This window comes from Piliocolobus tephrosceles, chromosome 6, assembly GCF_002776525.5.
Source record: "Piliocolobus tephrosceles isolate RC106 chromosome 6, ASM277652v3, whole genome shotgun sequence".
NCBI lineage: Eukaryota > Metazoa > Chordata > Mammalia > Primates > Cercopithecidae > Piliocolobus > Piliocolobus tephrosceles.
Genome location: NC_045439.1, coordinates 582,354 through 604,422, shown reverse-complemented (window position 1 = coordinate 604,422; position 22,069 = coordinate 582,354). Strand labels below are relative to the sequence as shown.

At 53.0% G+C, this 22,069-nt stretch overlaps 1 protein-coding gene across 7 annotated transcripts in view; it reads right to left on the bottom strand.

Annotated features, from left to right (window-relative positions):
- The window catches only part of BRF1 (BRF1 RNA polymerase III transcription initiation factor subunit), a 78,613-nt gene extending 61,549 nt beyond the window's left edge, over window positions 1-17,064 (bottom strand). For 4 of the 7 annotated variants that reach the window (XM_026447504.1, XM_026447506.1, XM_026447505.1 and 1 more), the window contains exons 1-2: window positions 16,211-17,064; window positions 3,455-3,535 (exon numbers count right to left, since the gene is read on the bottom strand). In XM_026447504.1, coding sequence (XP_026303289.1) covers window positions 3,455-3,535; window positions 16,211-16,394 — 265 coding nt within the window. In that variant the 5' untranslated portion in view covers window positions 16,395-17,064. Of the gene's footprint in view, window positions 1-3,454; window positions 3,536-7,908; window positions 7,991-16,210 lie in introns of those variants that run through there. The other 3 variants (XM_026447508.1, XM_026447510.1, XM_026447509.1) reach the window with 3 other exon arrangements.
- Window positions 17,065-22,069: the final 5,005 nt, after the last annotated feature.

Here is a 22,069-nt window from a genome sequence, read left to right as displayed (position 1 = left end):
GGACAGCAAGGAGGAACGGCGGGCCTGACCCCTACACTGGACAGCAAAGAGGAACGGTAGGCCTGACGCCTAGGGCAGAGAAGGGCATCACTGCCACAGCAGGGGGCCTGACTGGCAGCAGAAGGGACAACTCTGGCGAAAGTCCGCAGGAAATAGGACAGGGGCTGGACTGACAGCCTCCCTCAGCCCCACACCCCACCCAGGCAGGAGCGGTGCCTGGCCCAGGGCAGGTGGGTGGGACAGCTCATTGAGTGGGCAGCAGCAGGGCATGGCCCCTGCCGCAGGTACCTGGGCTGTGGCCGCAGATCCCCAGGTAGGAGCCCAGGTACGAAGGTCGGCATAGGGTACCCCAGAACCACCCATCCCCAGTAAGATTCAACAGGCGTGGGGGCCCTGCAGCTTCCCCCACACAGTGAGTAGGGTCCACGGGGCCTCCTGGGCCTGCACAGCCACAACTTGCACTGACACTCACCCCTAATTAGGGAGGCTGTATGTTCCGTTTTCATTTCTTTCTTGAACCAAAGGTATTTAAAGGGTTTTGAAAGGTCAGATGAGCTATTTCTCTTTCTCTGTTGTTGGTTTCCAATCTTATTGCAATGCATGTGTCTGCACGGACACTACTCTTTGCAATTTGTTTAGGTCTGAGGCGTGACCAACTCTAGTAAAGGTACCACAAGTTTTTGGGAAAATACAGACTATATTCTCTGTGGAGAACAAAGCTCTTCATAAGGAGAAAATCTCGAAGTCAGTAGAAGAAAAAAAGGAGATAGCCTGGTGGCACCAGAAGCAGTGGGCAGAGCTGGGCCCCAACCTGAAGGTCAGGAGTGCCCCTGGGCAGTGCAGCCCAGCCTCCGCCTGGAGGAACTGTAAATGTGCATGCCAGTAAGAGTCTTGAAACAGACAAAACAAAAAACTGACAAAACTATAGGCAGGAGAGGACAAATCCAGTCACTGTGCCAGGTCTTCATGCACACTCTCGGTGACAGACAAGAGAACCAGCCAATGGGGAGAAGGAGGGACGCGCTGCACTGCACCGGCTTCCTGCAGGAAATGCATTCAAGTGCCCAACACACACGCACTTCCACAAAACTGGCCTTCCACCGGGCCACAAAGCACGGCTCAAAGCATTTCAGAAGACTGAACTCACACAGAAGACTGCTCTCTACTGCAGAAGAATCACGCCGGCAGTCAGGAAGAAAGGCGCGGACTGTACTCCTCTACTAGTAAGGCCATGGCGGGGTAAGGAAACAAGCACAACGGAAGCGTAAGGATCCAATCACTCTGCTGTGAAGGATCACTGCAAGCCCAACGACCCCTGCCAGGCTAGGCGTGTCGGTGCTGGCCACCCGTCGGCAGCAGAAGCCAGGAGCAGAGGCAGGTGCTCAAGAGCCCAGCCTCCTGGAGATGGTACAGGAGAAAACGGCCAGGGTGACGTGCTGTCCACACAGAGATGTTCCACCTGTCCCAACCGCCTTCCAGCACGCAGACCAAGGCTGCGGGACATGGCTGCACCGATCACAAGGATCCCTCACGTGGTCCTCACATTCCTGAGAGTGCACTCAATGCAACAGTGAAGCCGAAGAGGTCCTAGCACACGGTATCCCTGCCTGGACTGACCCGCAGCCAACTCACACTCAATGGTGAAGACTGGATGCTTCCCCAGGATCGAGGACAAGAGGATGCCTGTTCACACCACTGCTATTCGACGTGGTAAACAAACAAAAAACAAGCACTAGATTGGAAAGGAAAGATAACACGATCTTGTACATAAAATCCTAAATGACCCGCTAAAAAACTCTTTTTTTTTTGAGACGGAGTCTCGCTCTGTTGCCCAGGCTGGAGTGCTGTGGCACAATTTTGGCTCACCGCAACCTCCGCATCACAGGTTCACGCCATTCTCCTGCCTCAGCCTCCTGAGTAGCTGCGACTACACGCACCTGCCATCACACCCGGCTAATTTTTTGTGTTTTTAGTAGAGACGGGGTTTCACCGTGTTAGCCAGGACGGTCTCGATCTCCTGACCTCATGATCTGCCCGCCTCGGCCTCCTGAAGTCCTGGGATTACAGGCGTGAGTCACCGCACCCGGCCTAAAAAACTCTTAAGAGTAAAAAACAAGTTCAGCCAGGTTGCAAGATACAAGATCAATATATATCAACTGAGAATACATTCAACAAAAGGAGTATGAAACTTGTACTCTGAAAACTACTAAAATTGTTGAAACAAATTAAAGAAGACCCAAATGAATGGAAAGATATCCTGTGTTCAGGTGTCAGAACACGTAACACTGTTTAGGTGGCAGTGCTCCCCAAAATGACCAACAGACTAACATAATCCCCGTCAAAATCCCCGCTGACTTCTTGGCAGAAACTGACAAGCTGATCCAAAATTCACAGGGACTTCAAACAGGCAACATAACACTTTTGAAAAAGAGCAGTGAGAGGACTCACAGTTCCTGATTTCAAAACTGACTGCAAAGCTTCGGTGTCCGGAACAGCGTGGAACTGGCGCCAGGACCGTCACGCAGTCACTAAGCCAAACTGAAGATCCAGAAATAAGCGTTCAGGTTTACAGCCAATGGATTTTCAACGAGGGCACCAAGAGGATGCCAACTGGGAAAACACAGTGCTTACAACACACGATCCTGAGAAAACTGGGTCTCCACGTGCAGGAGCAAAGGTAGGCCCTTACCTTCTATCACCTGCAAACACTCAGTATGGATCAAAACCTACAGGTAAGAGCTGAAGGCACAAAACTCCAAAAAATCGTAAGCACAAATCTTCACGATTTGGACTGGATTAGGCAACATTTGTTAGTTATGATACCAAAAGCACAGCCATCAAGAGACTAAATAGGTAAACTGGACACTATCAGAATTTAAAACATTCATGCTCCAAAGGATACCAGTGAAAAATAAAAAGACAAAAGAAAATGAAAATAACACACAGAATGGCTGAAAATGTCCTATAAATCACCTATCTGATGAAAGACTTGTACCTAAAATACATAAAATCACACATCCGATAAAAGACTTGTATCTAAAATACATAAACAACTTTTTCAACTCAATCATAAGAAAAATAACCTAGCAGACATTTCTCCAGTTTGTGGTGAACTGGCACTTTGACAAAACGCAGTGAGAATGTCACTACAATATCCAACTGCTACAAATGTGTTGTTTCTGCCTCCATCTCACTGAGCCCAGCAAGCAATGGCTGTGGACCCTGCGGGATCCACTGGGTTCTCCCCAGGCAGCCCTGGCCGAGTCTGCAGGACATGCAGGAGGGGACTCAGGGCACAATTCCTCCTGGAAGGCGGCCTGCGCTGGGCGTGCAGGGTGACAAGAAAGTGGCAGGCCATGAGGTCCACGGCTGAGTCACTGCCCCCCACCCTAGCACCACCATCCCCATCTCTGGGACCCGCCGCAAGCTCAGCGGCATCCATGGTGGGAAATACCGTTCTGCAGGGTCTGCGCTCTTGACTCCTTCCCCAGATTCACGTGGAAGCCGCCACCCAGAGTCGGGGTTTTGCCAGCACCTGTCAACACAAAAAAGACAGATCAGCCAAAACCTGGAGAAGATCTGCATTTACAACCCTTTCATGACATCCACAGACACAAAGCGAAAGCAAAGCGGGGGTCAGCACTCACGGGGGAAGCAGCAGGGTGGCCCCCCACACCCCCATTACTGAGCCAGGAACCCCAGTGGGGGAAGCACCTCTCACTCTGCCCAGCCAGTAGGGTTGAGGGTGGGCCAACTGCACTTTCTGCATTTTCTTTTTTCTTTTTTTGAGACGGAGTCTCGCTCTGTCGCCCAGGCTGGAGCACAGTGGCGCCATCTCGGCTCACTGCAAGCTCGGGTTCACGCCATTCTCCGGCCTCAGCCTCCCGAGTAGCTGGAATTACAGGTGTCCACCACCACGCCCGGCTAATTTTTTGTATTTTTAGTAGAGACGGGGTTTCACCGTGTTAGCCAGGATGGTCTCGATCTCCTGACTTTGTCATCCGCCCACCTCGGCCTCCCAAAGTGCTGGGATTACAGGCACTTTCTGCATTTTCTAACCATGTCCCTAAAACACTGCAAGTCCAGAGTGGACTCTGTCACACAGCTGCCGGGTGAGAGCACAGATGTATTTCCAAACCTCTGCAAGTGGTGTGCACACAGTGTGGGCTGGCCCTCCCCCGTGCCCCAGGCCAGCCCACTCAGATGTCACTCCTGCATGGTGACCACATGTGAACGCATCCACCTCCCTGCTGGACTGCAGGGGATGCAGGTACCATCCCATGTGCCCCAAGGCACTGCAACCAGCCAGTCTGCAGAAGGCCCCCACGCCTCAGTCCACGAATGCACCGGGAGGCTGCAGCTGAACCTGCTGGGCACTCTACTCTAGAGCTCTGCCAACTAACAGCATGCCTACCACGTCCACCACACTCTGCCCTGCAGGGCTTCGGGGTTAAGACCTGGGCCTGGCACATCAGGTGGACATGCGGATTGTTCACCAGGTTCACCAACCCGAACACTGCAGCCCGATCTTCCAACGAGAACAGTGAGGTGAGGCCCCAGGCATGCCCAAAGATGGGGGAGCTGGAAAGTGCCCCCCGCTCCGCAGCGTCGGCCCTGTGGCTGGCACAGGGGCCAGCGCATTTGTGACAAAACACAGACACAGGACTGGAGGCTGCTGCAATCAGGGGACACGCAGACAACCTTGGCCACCTGGGGAAGGCAAGTGTGCAGGGCCTGTCGGAGGACACTGGAAGGATGGGATGCAGACACAGAAAGCCAATCGATGGAGCCTGGGGCCAGGCCCTGCGGGGAAAGCATGAGGCAGAGGCCTCAGGGTCACCCAGGGGCGGCTACCAGCACAGACAAGGCAGAACAGGCACGGCCTCTGGCTTCGCCGTGAATGTAACTGAATCCCAAACAAATACTAACAACACTCTTTAAAGACTCCAGTAAAATGATTCTAAAGTTCAGTTGGAGGCAAAAAGGAACTAGAGCAGCCAAGAAAATTTTGAAGAGATCAAGGGGCAGCTGCTGGGCCTGTCCAGGAACTCAGAGTTGAACAGGGTCAGGTGGCACTCAGCTTTCCCTGGTGGCAGCAGAGGCAAAGCCCGGGCCTCCTTCAGGCTGAGGCCCAGAGCCGGCCTCCTGGTGGGTAACGTGGCCACAGGGACAGCTGGCAGCAGGGGCGCCGGCACTGAGCACAGACCTCTCCAACAAAGGTGGTGCCAGGATGGGGGCAGTGCCTGGAGACTGCCAGGGTTGTCACAACTGGGATCTATGTACTAGTTTTCTGTGGCTGCCATAAAAATTGCCACAAACCTAGTGGCCTTCAAGAAGCTGGAGCAGGGCCGGGCGCAGTGGCTCACGCCTATAATCCCAGCACTTTGGGAGGCCAAGGTAGGTGGATCACAAGGTCAGGAGATCCAGACCATCCTGGCTAACATGGTGAAACTCCGTCTCTACTAAAAATACAAAAAATTAGTCAGGCATGGTGGCAGGTGCCTGTAATCCCAGCTACTCGGGAGGCTGAGGCAGGAGAATCACTTGAACCCAGGAGGCGGAGGTTGCAGTAAGCTGAGATCGTGCCACTGCACTCCAGTCTGGTCGACAGAGCAAGACTCCGTCTCAAAAAATAAAAATAAAAATAAATTTAAAAAAGAAGCTGGAGGAGTGGCCGGGCATGGTGGCTCACACCTGTGGTCCCAACACTTTGGGAGGCCAGAGCAGGAAGACTGCTCAACCCAGGAGTTTGATACCAGCCTGGGCAACACAGGGAGACCCATTTCTACAAAAAAAAAAACTGAAAAAAATCAGCCAGGTATGGTGGCAACTGCTTGTGATCCTACTACTCAGGAGGCTGAGGTGGAGGATCACTAGAGCCCAGGAGGTCGAGGCTGCAATGAGCTGAGATCGTGCCACTGCACTCCAGCCTGGGTGACAGAGCAAGACCCTGTCTCGAAAAAGAAAAGAAGCCAGAACAGGCCAGGCGTGGTGGCTCACACCTGTAATCACAGCACTTTGAGAGGCTGAGGCAGGAAGACTGTTTGAACCCAGGAGTTCAAGACCAGCCTGGACAACATAGCAAGATCTCATCTCTACCAAAAAAAAAATTAGCCACGTGTGGTGGCACATGCCTGTGGTCCCAGACCAGGCAGGCAGATGGTTTGGAGTTCAGAAGGTGGAGGCTGCAGTGAGCTGTGATGGCACCACTGCACTCCAGCCTGAGCTACACAGTGAGAACTTGTCTCAAAAAATAATAAAATAAGAGAAACTGGAGCAGGTTGCAGTGGTGTCTCCTTGTGGGGGCTAGAGAGGTCCTGGCAGTGCCACAGTGAGGTGCCTGCTGACATGAGAATCCAGAAGACAGGCCAGGGAGCAACGCAGGGCTCAGGGGAGACCCATGCTGGAATAAGGGGGCTTTGAGCAGCACTGATGAGCCAACTCTAAATTCTGCAGAAATCTGGCCCAGGCCTCCTCAGGCTGAGCTCAAGGTGCCTGCATCTCCGACCCTCCCTCAGAGTTGTTTCGTGAGCAGTGTTTATTTATTGTTTTTTTTTTTTTTTTTGAGAGACAGTCTCGCATATTCTAATTAGTGTATATAAAGCTTTTAATAAATAATGCATATAATAAACTGCATTAGAAAAAGGACAATGATCAAATTACAAAAAGCCAGCCGGGCGCAGTCACTCACACCTGTAACTTCAGCACTTTGGGAGGCCGAGGTGGTTGGATCACCTGAGGTCGGGAGTTCGAGACCAGCCTAACTAACACGGAGAAACTCTGTCTCTACTAAAAATACAAAATTCGGCAGGTGTGGTGGCACATGCCTGCAATTCCAGCTACTCGGGAGGCTGAGGCAACAGAATCACTTGAACCTGGGAGGCGGAGGTTGCGGTGAGCCAAGATCGAGCCACTGCACTCCAGCCTAGGCAACAAGAATGAAACTCTGTCTCAAAAGTAAATAAATAAATGGAAAGCCCCTGTAGTCCCACCTTCCAAGAACAGGGGACGCCGTGCAGCCTCCAATATAGCCACGTTTCCCTGCCTAGGAACAGTGGCCAGCAGGAGTGCTTCTGACAGAACAAGGCCACAGTGAGATGACACACTCAATTACAGTGATGATTTCGATTCTGGTTGTGTTTCATGCAATCTCTTCACTCGACCCATGCCCATCAGCTTGCACCACAACACACTGCAAAGCTGCGTGCGTTCACAGCTCCACATTCCACCTGCCACGTCTGCCCTCCCTCCTCCATCACTCTTTCCTGCACCCTCCAGCCTCCTGTCCCCTCCTCACACCCCAGGACCTCTATTTCCTGTCCCTGTGTTGTTCTCCCTGTACCCCAACACCACGGTCACCCTCCCTGGGGCCATGCTGCTGCACCTGCTCTGGGAGCGCCTCCTGGCTTCTGCTTCCCCCACACCCTGGTGTGTGCACACTTGCAGGCACACGCACAGGACACATGCAGACAGTGTGAAACCTGAGAAAACTAACCCACAGGGAGGGTGAAAGAGGAAAGTGCCACCTCTGGCTGAAACTGCCACGATACCTTCTACTTCTAAAAACATGTGATATTTTCCAGAGTGCATTTCTATAACAAAAAATATGTGCTAGCTCCTGTTAGCTGGAACTAACGTGTGGAAGGGGCCAGGTCTTGTGGGGCCTGGCTGAGACTGCCCTCCTGTGGACAGCAGGGGAGGACCTGCGGTTCCACCAGAGCCAGAAGAGGGCCAGAGGCTGCAGGGGCACCTCTGAGCTCTGACAAAGCCAGCAACACCCCATACCGTGCACCAGACAGAAAGGCGGGCCAGGGGCCCTCCATGTCCTGAAAGACCCAGCATAGCACTGTCGTCCATTTCACTCCAGGATTCTTCCAACATGGGAAAGCAATAACCTTTAATACTCACACGCTCATTTAACTTAACGGGGTGAGCTTGGTTTCAGGAGAACTGCTTGAACCCAGGAGACAGAGGTTGCAGTGAGCCAAGACTCCGTCCAAAAAAAACAGAAAAAAACAAATTTAACTGAAGGCTTTCTGTTGCTGCTATGAAACTTCCTTTTTTTAAGAGACTGGGTCTGGCCAGGTGTGGTGGCTCACGCCTGTAATCCCAGACCTTTCCGAGGCCAAGGTGGGTGGGTCACCTGAGGTCAGGAGTTTGAGACCAGCCTAGCCAACATGGCGAAACCCTGTCTCTACTAAAAACACAAAAATTAGCCAGGTGTGGTGGCGCATGCCTGTAATCCCAGCTACTTGGGAAGCTGAGGCAGGCAAATCGCTTGAACCTAGGAGGCGCAGGCTGCAGTGAGCTAAGATCACACCGTTGCACTCCAGCCAGGGCAACAAGAGAGACACTCCATCTCAAAGAAAAAGAAAGAAAGAAAGAAAAAAGAGACAGGGTCTCACTCTGTCACCCAGGCTGAAGTGCAGGGGCACTATAGTGGCTCACTGCAGCCTCAACCTCTCGGGCTCAAGGAATCCTCCCACCTCAGCCTCCCAAATAGGTGGGGCCACAGGCCTGTGCCACCATGCCTAGCTAATGTTTTCTTATTTTTTGTTTTCTTTGTTTGTTCTTTTGGAGATGGAGTTTCGCTCCTGTCGCCCAGGCTGGAGTGCAATAGCACGATCTTGGCTCACTGCAACCTCCGTCTCCCAGGTTCAAGCGATTCTCATGCTTCAGTCTCCCCAGTAGCTGGGATTACAGGCGCCCACCACCGTGCCCAGCTAATTTTTGTATTTTGGGTTTTGTTTTTGTTTTTGCTTTGTTTTTTTTTTTTTAGTTTTTGTAGAGACAGTTTCACTATGTTGCCCACACTGGTCTCAAACTCTTGACCTCAAGTGATCCTCCTACCTTGGTTCCCCAAAATCCTGGAATTACAAGCAGGGGCTACCACACCTGGCTGGAAACTTCTTTTTAAGGGGACATACCTGTAGGAGGCCTGGCTGGCTGGGCAGTAATGGATGGAGAGGAATTCAGGGGTCCCACAGCTGAGTGCCCAAAGGAGGCTGGACCAGACCAAAGTGCATCCCTGAGTGCTGGGACGGGGACCCAGGTACACATGTGCCTACTGGTGGGGCTGGATGCAGCAGCATCAGACATCTGGGAGGAGCACTGACAAACAGGGTCGGGCACGGCAGCCCACACCCCTTCCCAGGTCCACACCCCCTCTCCAAGCCCAGACCCCTTCCCAGGCCCAGACCCCTTCCCCAGGCCACTGCTGAGGAGCTGGTTTTGTAGTGATTACAATTCGGTTACGGAAAACAGGACGTGTGTCATGCTGCAGGCTAACCAGCGGCTTCCTCTCTCACCCAGATGCCAACGGGACAGAATCCACCCGTTTCCTGAGGGTAGGTACCTTCAGCCGCAATTTAGGGTTCTGAGGGTCATGGAGCAGAGGCAGAAGCCCGGAGCCTTCCACTCTCGGGACCAGAGCCCCACCAGGAGGCCAGGCCCATGCTCAGAACCCCAGGCCACAGGAAGAGGCTGGCTGGCCACATCCTTCGCTGAGGCAAAGGGAGCTTCCCAGCAGGTGAGGGCAGCTCCGCCTCCTGTGCCCCTCTCCAGGGCCAGTGCCGGGTGACATGCAGCCATGTCCCAAAGTAGGTCTGGCTGCATCAGGACCCCAAACGGAAAACAGCAGCACTCACGGACACCCCGGCTTCAAGGTTCTAACTGTGAAGCCACGGAAAGTTGTGATCATGGGAAATGCGCCCCACAACCACAAGTTCTGGTGACACTGAGGTGTGCTGCTCCTTGCGCAGGAGGACAAGGGACCCCCGGCAAGCAGGAGCCCGGGATGCCTGGTGTGGGGGGCTCCCAGGTGCTCGAGTTCCTGCCTGCGGGGCCGGGGTGTGGGCGCCATTACCATCAGCTGCTGGCAGAGGGAAGCCTCAGGGCACACACAGCGCAGGACACTGAGGTGGGCTCACAGGGAAGTCCCGCCTTGCCTCAGTGGAGCAGACGACCTCCTCAGGGCACTGCCAAGGCCCCAGGCCAACAGTCCCAACTCCACCGTCCGCCTGGCCCCTCCAGCCACACTGAGCCTCGGTCCTCAGACACCCACCTTCTCTCTGCACAGTCTCTGCTCGGGCAGCCCCGGGACACTGGAGCACCAGTGTCGTCTCCCCCGTGGGGCCTGGCTTCCAAGGTCAGGACCCTCCTGGGACTCTCCTGAGGCCTCTGGTCACCTGCCCTGATGCCTTAGTTAAATATTCCAAAGTAAAACTACGAGGCTGTGTCAGGCTTAGTTCTCAATTAATAGGCAAGACACCTAGGAAAGACAGTGGCCTTGGGACCTAGAAAATGACAGCTCAAAGAGAAAGCTCAGCTTTCAAGATGAAGCTGGAGCAAGGGGCAACCGGGGCCTACTTGTGTGCTAGGGAAACTGAGAAGCCACCAAGGTTTCCAGCCCCATGTGATCACCACTGTGACGAGGGAGGGAGGATGCCAAGTGGGCACCTAGAGAGACTGCCTGGGAGACAGAGGGGCTGCCCAGAGCAACAGATGCCCTCTCTCCTTCCCACTCTCGGCCCAGGCACCGCCTGTGCCGGTCCCCAGGTGCTAGGAACACACCGCCTCGCAGCACATCCCCCAGGACCACCACAGTTGGTTGCTGGGCCTGCCCCTCCCTCGAGAGAGTGTGCCAGGGCTCAAAGGTGTCTTGGGGCCACCTGACAGTGTTGGCTCTGAGCTTGTTCTGACAGCGCCCGGGTAACAGACTTCCAGCTCTGCACTGCTCCACATCACCGTCCTCCCCAGCAGGGCACAGTAAGGGCAGAATGCACTTAGCACTGTGCCTGCCCGGGAAACCCTGCGTCTGCTGCCATGACAACTTGCTTTTATTACTGTTGTTATCATCCCAACAGGCATCAAACAAAGTCTTGGCAACTGTGACACAGCTGCAAACTCTGTGCCCAGCAGTCCTAGGAAGATACCCAGGGAGTATGAGCATGGAAGACAATGGGGAGAGAAGAACAGGATAGAAAACTCAATGAAACCCAAGCCAGTTCTTAGAAAAGATAAAAAAAAAAACTGATCAACTTCTAGCCAGAGAGACAAAGGGGAAAAAAGACACAAAACACCAACATCTGAAAGGAAAAAGGAGGCCACTGTGGACCCCACAGATATGAAAAGGATAAGGGAATGCTTCGAACAACTCTCTGGGCAAATTCAACCACTAAGTCAAGTGGACCAACTCCTCCAAACACAAGCGGCTGACTCACCCCAGGTGAGACACAGAATCTCAAATACAACTAGAATCGCAGTGATGAAAGAAGCCGAAACCACAGTGCAGATTCGTCTGAGAAAGAAACCTCCGGGACCAGACAGCTACACTGGTGAATTCTACCAAACATTTCAGAAACAAAGAACACCAACTCTACATAATCTGTTCCAGAAAACGGAAGAGGAAACGTTTCCCAACCCATTCCATAAGGAGCAGGACCTTAATATCCAAGACAAGGACACTACAGGAAAAACTACAGGCCAATACCCCACACAAGCATCAGCAGGAACCCTCAACAGAACATCCAGGGCTGAGCAAAGCGGTTCACACCGCTAATCCCAGCACTTTGGGAGGCCAAGGTGGGAAGATGCCTTGAGGCCAGAAGTTCGAGACCAGCCTGAGCAGCAAAGCAAGAGCACATCTCTACAAAAAAAAAAAAAAAAAAAATTGGCTCTGGCTCATGCCTGTCATCCTAGAACTCTGAGAGGCCAAGGCAGGAGAATCACTTGAGACCAGGAATTCCAGACCAGCCTGGTCAACATGGCAAAACCCCATCTCTACAAGAAAAATACAAAACTTAGCTGGGTACAGTGGTGCATGCCTATAGTACCAGCAACTCAGGAGGCTGAGCTGGGAGGGTCACTGGAGCCCAGGGGGTTACGACTGTAGTAAGCCATGACCACTGCACTCCAGCCAGGGTGACAGAGCAAGACCCTAGACCCTGTCTCCCCCACCAAAAAAAAATGTTTTAAATTAGATGGGCATGATAGCGCATGCCCGTAGTCCTAGCTACTCTGGAGTCTGAGCTGAAAGGCTCTCTTGAACCCAGAAGTTCCAGGCTGCAGTGACCTGTGATCACACCACTGCACTCCAGTCTGGGCAACAGTGAGACTTTGTCTCAAAAAAAAAAAGGCCGGGTGCAGTGGCTTGTGCCTGTAATCCCAGCACTTTGGGAGGCCAAGGCAGGTGGACCACCTGAGATCACGAGTTTGAGACCAGCCTGGCCAACATGGTGAAACCCCATCTCTATTACAAATACAAAACCCAGCCGGGTATGGAGGTGGGCTCCTGTGATCTCAGCTACTCAGAAGGCTGAGGCAGAAGAATTGCTTGAACCCGCGACAGGGAGACTGCAGTGAGCCCAGATTGCACCACTGCACTCCAGCCTGGGCAAACAGAGCGACACTCCATCTCAAAAAAAAAAATCCCAAAACAAAACAACAACAACAAAAAAACTCAAGGAGTGTATTAACAACTCTTAGGGGCCAGGCGCGGCGGCTCACACCTGTAATCCCAGCACTTTGGGAGGCCGAGGCGGGTGGATCGCCCGGCCAACATGGCAAAACCCCATCTCTACTAAAAATACATAAACTTAGCTGGGTGTGGTTGGGCACCTATAATCTCAGTTACTTGGGAGGCTCAGGCAGGAGAATCGCTTGAACCCGGGAGGCAGAGGTTGCAGTGAGCCGAGATCATGCCATTGTACGCCAGCCTGGGCAACGAGAGCAAGACACCGTCTCAAAAAGAAAGAAAAGAAAAAAAAGTCTTAGAACTAACAGGTAAGTTTAGCGAAGCCATAGGAAACAGGGTAACACACAGAAAGCAGCCATGTTTCTATAAACAAGCAATGAAGAGTTGAAAACTAAATTTTAAAAAATACCACTTACAATAACTCCTAACAGATTTTAGGTACATATCTAAAAAACGTCCAGAGGGCCGGGCATGGCAGCTTATGCCTGTAATCCCAGCACTTTGAGAGGCTGAAGTGGGTGGATCACTTGAGGTCAGGAGTTCGAGACCAACCTGGCCAACATGGTGAAACCCTGTCTCTACTAAAAATACAAAAATTAGCCAGTCGTGGTGGTGTGCACCTGTAGTCCCAGCTACTCGGGAGGCTGAGGCACCGGAATCACTTGAAACCAAGAGGTGGAGGTTGCAGTGAGCTGAGGTCGCACCACTGCACTCCAGCCTGGGTGACAGAGCGAGACTCCATCTCAAAAGAAAAGCCCAGAAGCTGTATGCTGAAAACTACCCAATACTGATAGTCTATATCAAAGAAAACCTAAATGAATGTAGACATACACTGTGTTCATGGACTACAAGATTCAACATAGAAAAACTGTTGGCCGGGCGCAGTGGCTCCCATCTGTAAACCTAGCACTTTGGGAGGCCGAGGTGGGGGGATCAGAGGTCAGGAGTTCAAGACCAGCCTGGCCAATATGGTGAAAACCCGTCTCTACTAAAAAACATACAAAAATTAGCTGGGCGTGATGGCACGCGCCTGTAGTCCCAGCTACTGAGAAGGCTGAGGCAGCAGAATCACTTGAACTCGGGAGGCGGAGGATGCAGTGAGCTGAGATCGCGCCACCGCACTCCAGCCTGGTTGACAGAGTGAAACTCCGTCTCAAAAAGAAAGAAAGAAAGAAAAAATGTCAGATCTCCCTAAATTTATCAAGAGGTTTAATGCAATTCCAATGAAAACCCCACCAGGACTTTTGTACAGGTTGAACACCCCAAATCAAAAAATCTGAGATTATAAATGCTCCAAAACATGAAACTTTTTGAACATCAACACGACGCTCAAAGGAGATGCTCACTGGAGCATCTCAGATTTCAGATATTTGGATTAGGGATGCTCAACCAGTAATTATAAGGCAGATATTCCAAAATCAGAAAAATCTGGTATCCAAAACACTTCTGGCCCCAAGCATTTCAGATAATAATATGTGACCTATAGATACGCAAAAACTTACTCTAAAATTAAAAAGGGAAAGGGAAATTAATAGCTACAACAACTTTAAAAAGGAAGAACAAAGGTTGGGGACTCACAATATCTGATTTCAGGACAATATAACAGGTACAGTAAAAAAGTCTAATGCTGACAAAGGAAACGGCACCTGATCAACAGGGCAGGACACAAAGCTCAGAGGCAGACCTGCACGGAGGGGCCCAGTGAGCGCAGCCGAGGGGGCAAACGCCTTCAGTGAACAAAGGGCAGTCTTTCAACAAACGGTGCTGAAACATTGGGACCTCCACATAAACAATGAGCCTCAGCCTGCGAAGCACACCTTATACAAACCTAGGTCATTTAGGCCAGGCACCGTGGCTCAGGCTTGTAATCCCAGCACTTTGGGAGGCCAAGGCAGGCGGATCACTTGAGGTCAGGCATTCAAGACCAGCCTGACGAACATGGTGAAACCCTGTCTCCACTAAAAATACAAAAATTAGCCAAGTGAGGTGGCGCACGCCTGTAATCCCAGCTACTTGGGAGGCTGAGGCACGAGAATCATTTGAACCTGGGAGGCAGAGGTTGCAATGAGCCGAGATTGTGTCACTGCATTCCAGCCTGGGTCACAGAGTGAGATTCTGTCTCAAAAAAACAAACAAACAAAAAAGTTAAAACTTCTGCTTTGAAAAATCACATATACAACAAAGGGCTTGTAACTACAATCCACAAAGAACTCTCCAAACTCAACAATAAGAAAACAACCCGAATAAAAAATGAGAGTCAGAGTGTGGTGGCTCACGCCTGTAATCCCAGCAGTTTGGGAAGCCAAGGCTGGAGGATCACTTGAGCCCAGGAGTTTGAGACCAGCCTGGACAACATAGAGACCTTGTCTCTACTAAAAATAAAATTTGGCCGGGTGCGGTGGCTCAAGCCTGTAATCCCAGCACTTTGGGAGGCCGAGACGGGCTGATCATGAGGTCAGGAGATCGAGACCATCCTGGCTAACACGGTGAAACCCCGTCTCTACTAAAAATACAAAAAACTAGCTGGGTGAGGTGGCAGGCGCCTGTGGTCCCAGCTACTCGGGAGGCTGAGGCAGGAGAATGGCGTAAACCCGGGAGGCGGAGCTTGCAGTGAGCTGAGATCCAGCCACTGCACTCCAGCCTGGGCGACAGAGCGAGACTCCGTCTCAAAAAATAAATAAATATATAAATAAAATAAAATAAAATAAAATTTAAAAAAATTACACGGCGTGGTGGCATGCACCTGTAGTCTCAGCTACTCAGGAGGTTGAGGCAGGAGAACTGCCTGAGCCTAGGAGTTCAAGGCTGCAGTGAGCCATGACTGGGCCATTGTACACCAGCCTAGGCCACAGAGTGAGATCCTGTCTCAAGATAAATAAAAAATAAGACTTGAGCACACGTTTCAACAAAGAGGATTCGGGCATGGCAAATAAGCACCCTAACGAGGTAGAACATCACCAGTCAGTAGGGAAATACAGAACACCACTATGATGAGATGCCACGCACCTGTTAGAACAACCAAAATAAAAACCTCGACAACACCAAGTGCTGGTGAAGATATGGGGCAACTGGCGAGAATGCATAACGGCACAGCCACATCAGAAAACAGTTCATGGCAGTTTCCCATAGAGTTAAACATATAGCTAAGTTTCCCAGAGAAATGAAAACGTATGTTCACACAGAGGGTTGCACATGAATCGTTTCAGCAGCTCTATTCACAACCACCTGAAACTAGCCACAGTTCAGCTCCTTCCACAGACTGGGGTCCATCCCCAGCCCGCAATACTACTCATCCCTGACACGTCCCCTCCCAGGCCTGCAGCAGCCTGAGTGGCCCTAGGACATCCGCCCGAAACCGCCAAAGCCAAAGGTAGCAGCAATCGGATGCTAAGTACCAGACATTGCTGAAAACAAAACTGCAGGCACAGACTGACAGTGAGGGACAGCTTGAGGGGCCTTCTGGGCTCCCCAGGCTGTCCTCAATCCTCCCTGTGCTGGCTGCCCTGGCCCACGCGTGTGTCGAGGGAGTCCACGCGCGCCACCGGGGTCCATACTGGCGCCAAGGGGGTCCACACGCGCGCCAAGGGGATCCACACTCGCGCCAAGACGGCGCAGAACCGTGCGCCCCGACAGAGCGGGCGGTACCGAGGCGCGGGTACGGGCCGCGCCGCCACCGCCTCCAGCCCGCCTAAGCTGCATCAGGAAGTCCGCGCAGCGCCAGCCCGCGGGACTCACCGTCCAGGGACACGAACTGGCCCACGGCCGAGGAGCCGCCGCCACTGCTCTCCACGAACTGCACCTCGGACACGATGATGTTGTCCTCCAGCACTGAGCCGCAGGCGGTGCACACCGCGTCCCCGCGCGCCGCGTCCAGCTCGATGTCCGTGCCGCCGCAACCGCGGCACACGCGGCCCGTCATGCCGGCGAACGCGCGGGCAGGGCCCGGAGCCTCCCAAGCCGCCCGAGCCTCCGGAGCAGCCCGCGCCGCCCGCCCAGGCCCCGCCGCCCGCCTAGGCCCAGTCGCCCAGGCCTCGCCGCTCTCGCGAGGCCCCGCGCCCGCCGATTGGCAGCCGCAGATTCGCCGCGCGCGCCGGGGCCGCGCCGCCCGTAACGGCCGCGCCCGCGGGACTGGGACAGGCACCGGAACCACAGCGGGGACGCGACGACCGGAGCCGCGACCTCCCGGCCCGGCGCGGCCGCGGTCTCCCCACAGTGAGCGAGCTGGCCTCCAGTGCGGCGCGCCGGCGTAGGAGGGGCGGCCCGCGGGGGCGGGGCTTCGGCGGAACAGAGCCGGAGGCGGGGCCTCTCGGTGAGCGCAGCCGAGGACTGGCGCTTCGGGGCGGGGCCACGGCGGTGAGCGCAGCCCGGGACAGGCGCTGGGGGCGGGGCCTCAGTGGCAGGCGACGCCGGGGATTAGAGCTAAGGGCGGGGCCTCGCAGTGAGTGCGGCCAGGGACGGGACCCGAGGCTGGCGACTGGACCTAAGGCAGTGGGCGGGCCCTTGGCGATGAACGCAGTCGGGGACTAAAGCTGGACGCGGGGCAGGGGAGGGTCCTCCTCGCATAGTGAGCGCGGTCTCAAGCGGCGAGCGAGGCCTGAGGACTCAGAACCGGGGACGGGGCTGAGGGTGGCGGGCGGGGTCTCAAGTAGAGAGAGAGACACGGCCTGCGAAGGGAACTGGAGCTGTGGGCGGGGAAGGGGGCGGAGCCTGGGTCTGGACCCAAACTGTGAGCCGGGCCTGAGGCAAGGGGCCGAGCGTGGTGAGCGGGGTCTTGGCTCCTGAGGGCGATCTAGGACCCAACCCGGCGCTCTGGGCGTGGTGGGCGGGGCCAGGGCAGCTGCGCTGGGGGGCCAGGCCGCGCTGGTGAAGATACCCGCCCCGGGCCACCCTGCCCCGCCCTCCGTATTTGCGGCGCCCGTCCCTCCGCTCGCACTGGTTCTGGAGCGTCCCCGTGCGCCCCGCTATTCCCCGTTTTCTGTTCCCTAAAATTCCCACTTTCTAGCAGTCATTCGTGGCCACCTGTGATTTCCCGTGAGTCACCTCGCTGTGCCCCCTGCCCAGACTGGGAACCCTGGCTGCGCACGCCCTCAAGTATCTGCAGATGCGGTTCACAGTCGCCATAGGGCCAGTGACATACCGAGGAATAAGTCTAAAAAGAAATGCGCGACCGGGCGCGGTGGCTCACGCCTGTAATCCCAGCACTTTGGGAGGCCAAGGCGGGCGGATCACGTGAGGTGAGGAGTTCGAGACCCGCCTGGCCAACATAGCGAAACTCCGTCTCCACTAAAAATGCAAAAAAATTAGCCAGGCTTAGTGGTGGGCGCCTGTAATCCCGGCTACTCGGGAGACTGAGACGGGAGAATCGCTTGAACCTGTGAGGTGGAGGTTGCAGGGAGCCGAGATCGCGTGATTGCACTCCAGCCTGGGTGACGGGACAAGAGTGAAACTCCATCTCAGAAAAAAAAGAGAAAAAGGGAAATGGGCAAGACCCCACCGTTTTTTGTTTTTTTGTTTTTTGTTTTTTTTTTATGAGTCGGAGTCTTCACTCTGTCGCCCAGGCTGGAGTGCAGTGGCGAGATATCGGCCAACTACAACCTCCGCCTCCCAGGTTCAAGCGATTGTCCTCTCTCAGCCTCCTGGGGGAGTAGCTGGGATTACAGGCGCGTGCCACCACGCCCGGGTAATTTTTGTATTTTTAGTAGAAATGGGATTTTGCTATGCTACCCAGGCTGGTCTCGAACTCCTGACATCAAGTGATTCACCCACCCAAAGTGCTAGGATTACAGGCGTAAACCACCGCGCCCAGCCAAAATCCCATTCTTTAAAAACTCTAATCTAAACCTTGACTGTAGGACCTAAAAGGAGCTCAAACTAAATTTAAAAAATAAACTACCCCATTCCTACGTGGAAGCAAAGTTGTAAATACATACATTATTTACAGGTTGGTGTGTAAAATGATGTAATCCCAATCAAAATGCAAACAGGGTTTGGCACACCTGTGCGTGCCTGCAATCCCAACACTGTGGGAGGCCGAGGAGGGAGGCTTGCTTGAGCCCCGAGGTGGAGGCTGCTAGTGAGTGGTGCAGTCCAGCCTGGGCCACAGAGGGAGACCTTGTCTCTTAAAAAAAAAAAAGTCGGCCGGGCGCGGTGGCTCAAGCCTGTAATCCCAGCACTTTGGGAGGCCGAGACGGGCGGATCACGAGGTCAGGAGATCGAAACCATCCTGGATAACACTGTGAAACCCCGTCTCTACTAAAAAATACAAAAAACTAGCCGGGCGAGGTGGCGGACGCCTGTAGTCCCAGCTACTCCGGAGGCTGAGGCGGGAGAATGGCGTAAACCCGGGAGGCGGAGCTTGCAGTGAGCTGAGATCCGGCCACTGCACTCCAGCCCCGGCGACAGAGCGAGACTCCGTCTCAAAAAAAAAAAAAAAAGTCAGCTGGGCGTGGTGACTCACACCTGTAATCCCAGCACTTTAGGAGGTCAAGGCAGGCAGATCACCTGAGGTCAAGACTTCCAGACCAGCCTGGCCAACATGGTGAAACCCCGTCTTTACAAAAATTAGGCCAGGCGAGGTGGCCTGTAATCAGAGCACTTTGGGGGGCCGAGGCAGGTGGATAATTTGAGGTCAGGAGTTCGAGACCAGCCTGGCCAACACGGCAAAACCCTGCCTCTACTAAAAGCACAAAAATTGGCGGGGCGCCATGGCTCATGCCTGTAATGAGCACTTTGGGAGGCTGAAGCGGGTGGATCACGAGGTCGGGAGTTCGAGACCAGCCTGACCAACATGGTGAAACCCCATCTCTACTAAAAATACAAAAATGAGCTGGGTGTGGCACACGCCTGCAATCCCAGCTACTTGGGAGGCTACGGTAGGAGAATCGCTTGAACCCAGGAGGCAGAGGTTGCAGTGAGCCAAGATTGCACCACTGCACCTAGCCTGAGCGACAGAGTGAGACTGCATCTCAAACAAAAAACAAAAAAACACAATTATCAGCCCAGTGTGGTGGTGTGCGCCTGTAATCCCAGCTACTGTGGAGGCTGAGGCAGGAGAATCACTTGAACCCAGAGGTGGAGGTTGCTGTGAACGCACCACTGCACTCCACCCTGGGTGATAGAGCAAGATCCTGTCTCAAAAAAAAAAAAAAACAAAACTTAAGGAGGGCTGAATTGCCCTTCTGTTTCTCAAAAAATTACATCAAATTATAACCATTAATCCAGGGAGTATTTGTGCAGGAACAAGTGGAATAAATCCAAGAGTCCAGAAATAAACCCAAGAATACAGGAAATTTAGGGACCTCAAATCAGTGAGGAAAAAAGAGAGACTCCTCGGTAAGGTTGGGATTTCTGTGTACACGAGGAAATGGGTAAATTGAATCCAGACCTCACACTGTTTCTAAAACCAAATTCCAAGTAGCATTCAGAGCTAACAGTAAAAACAAAACCACAAAACTATTGGAATCAAATGGAAAAGAATATTCTGAAATTCCAGCAAATATCTGTCATAGGGATGAGCGGTGCTGGCATCTGAACCCACTCCTCAGGGTGATGCCTTCTTCTCCTCCCAAAGTGGCCAGTGCCAACCCCATCACCCCTACTGCTTGGATGGGTCATGGGAACATGCAAAACCACCCTGGAGACTCAAGCCAGAAGAATTTCTCTGCTCCAAAAGGCCTAAACTAGTGGCTTTTCTTTTTCTTTTTTTTTTTTTTTTTGAGTTGGAATTTTGTTCTTGTTGCCCGGGCTGGAGTGCAATGGCGTGATCTCAGCTCACCGAAACCTCTGCCTCCCAGATTCAAGTGATTCTCTTGCCTCAGCCTCCCGAGCAGCTGGGATTACAGGCATGTGCCACCACGCCCGGCTAATTTTTGTATTTTTAGTAGAGATGAGGGTTCTTCATGTTGGTCAGGCTGGTCTCGAACTCCCAACCTCAAGTGATCCACCCACCTCGGCCTCCCAAAGTGCTGGGATTACAGGCATGAGCCATGTGCCCAGCCGTTTTTCTTTATATATATATATATATTTTAGTACTTTTTTTTTTCTTTTTTTCTTTTTGAGACAGAGTCTCACTCTGTCGCTGAGGCTGGAGTGCAGTGGTGCGATCTCAGCTCACTGCAACCCTCACCTCCTGGGTTCAAGCAATTCTCCTGCCTCAGCCTCCCGAGTAGCTGGGACTACAGGGGCCTGCCACCATACCCGGCTAATTTTTGTATGTATTTTAGTAAGATTTTTCAAGCATACCTAAAAGTAGAGAGAAAAAGACCCAAGGATCTCAGCCACACCAAAGTGTATCATTTTCACATATTTGTTGTTTGGTTCTGTTTTTTTTTTGAGACGGACTCTTGCTCTCTTGCCCAGGCTGGAGTGCGGTGGCGCGATCTCAGCTCACTGCAACCTCTGCGTCCCAAGTTCAAGCATTCTCTTGCCTCAGCCTCCTGAGTAGCTGGGATTACAGGCATGTGCCACCACCCCCAGCTAATTTTTGTATTTTCAGTAGAGACAGGGTTTCACTATGTTGGTCAGGCTGGTCTCCAACTCCTGATCTCATGATCCTCCCACCTCAGCCTCCCAAAGTGCTGGGATTATAGGCACGAGCCACCGCGCCCGACCTGGCTCTGTTCCTTTAGTCTGGGGTGTTGTTTGTTTTGTTTTGTCTTGGAGGTTCTCTGGCATTGCTGGAACACAGCCCCTGAGCCTGTCAGAATCAGTTCTCCTCCCTCCCTGCCCAAAAGTAACCATTACCCAGCTTTGGATGATCATCAGTGCCAAACAGATTTTATACTATCCATATACAATGTACACTATTGTTTTGCATGTTTGAAAACTGTACATAAATGACCTCATACCTAAGCTTCTACCATGTGCTTTGAGCCACACACCTGGCCTGCAAGGCCTTCTGTGACTCACCTCCCCTCTTGGCCACCACACTGTCTTTGCAAGAGGCAAGTCGCTGCATCCTGCCACACTCAGGGGCGTAGAAAGCTGCACTCCTGGAGAGAGGGTTTGGGAACGCACTGAGAAGCATCACCAGCCACACACCTTACCCACCCAGAGGAACACAACGTGGTTGTTGTTGGTTGTTGGACTTCCGATCACCAGCACTAGGAGCTCTGCAGACTTCTGAGAGGGGAAGCCAGCACCAGCATGCCGCACCCAGCCAGGAGATGGTACTGGAGATGCAGAAGAGTCTGGAGAGCATACCACTGCCTGCTCCAGTGCAAGAGAATATTTTGGTTGTGTTTTGTTTTGTTTTTGAGACGGAGTCTCGCATTGTTTTCCGGGCTGGAGTGCAATGGCACGATCTTGGCTCACTGCAATCTTCTCCTCCCAGGTTCAAGCGGTTCTCCTGCCTCAGCCTCCCAAGTAGCTGGGATTACAGGTGCCTGCCACCATGCCCAGAAAATTTTTTGTATTTTTAGTAGAGACAGGGTTTCACTATGTTGACCAGATTGGTTTCAAACTCCTGACCTCGTGATCCGCCCACCTCAGCCTCCCAAAGTGCTGGGATTACAGGTGTGAGCCACCATGCCCAGCCAAGAGAATGTTTAAGAAGGGTCTAGAGGGCCGGGCGTGGTGGCTCAAGCCTGTAATCCC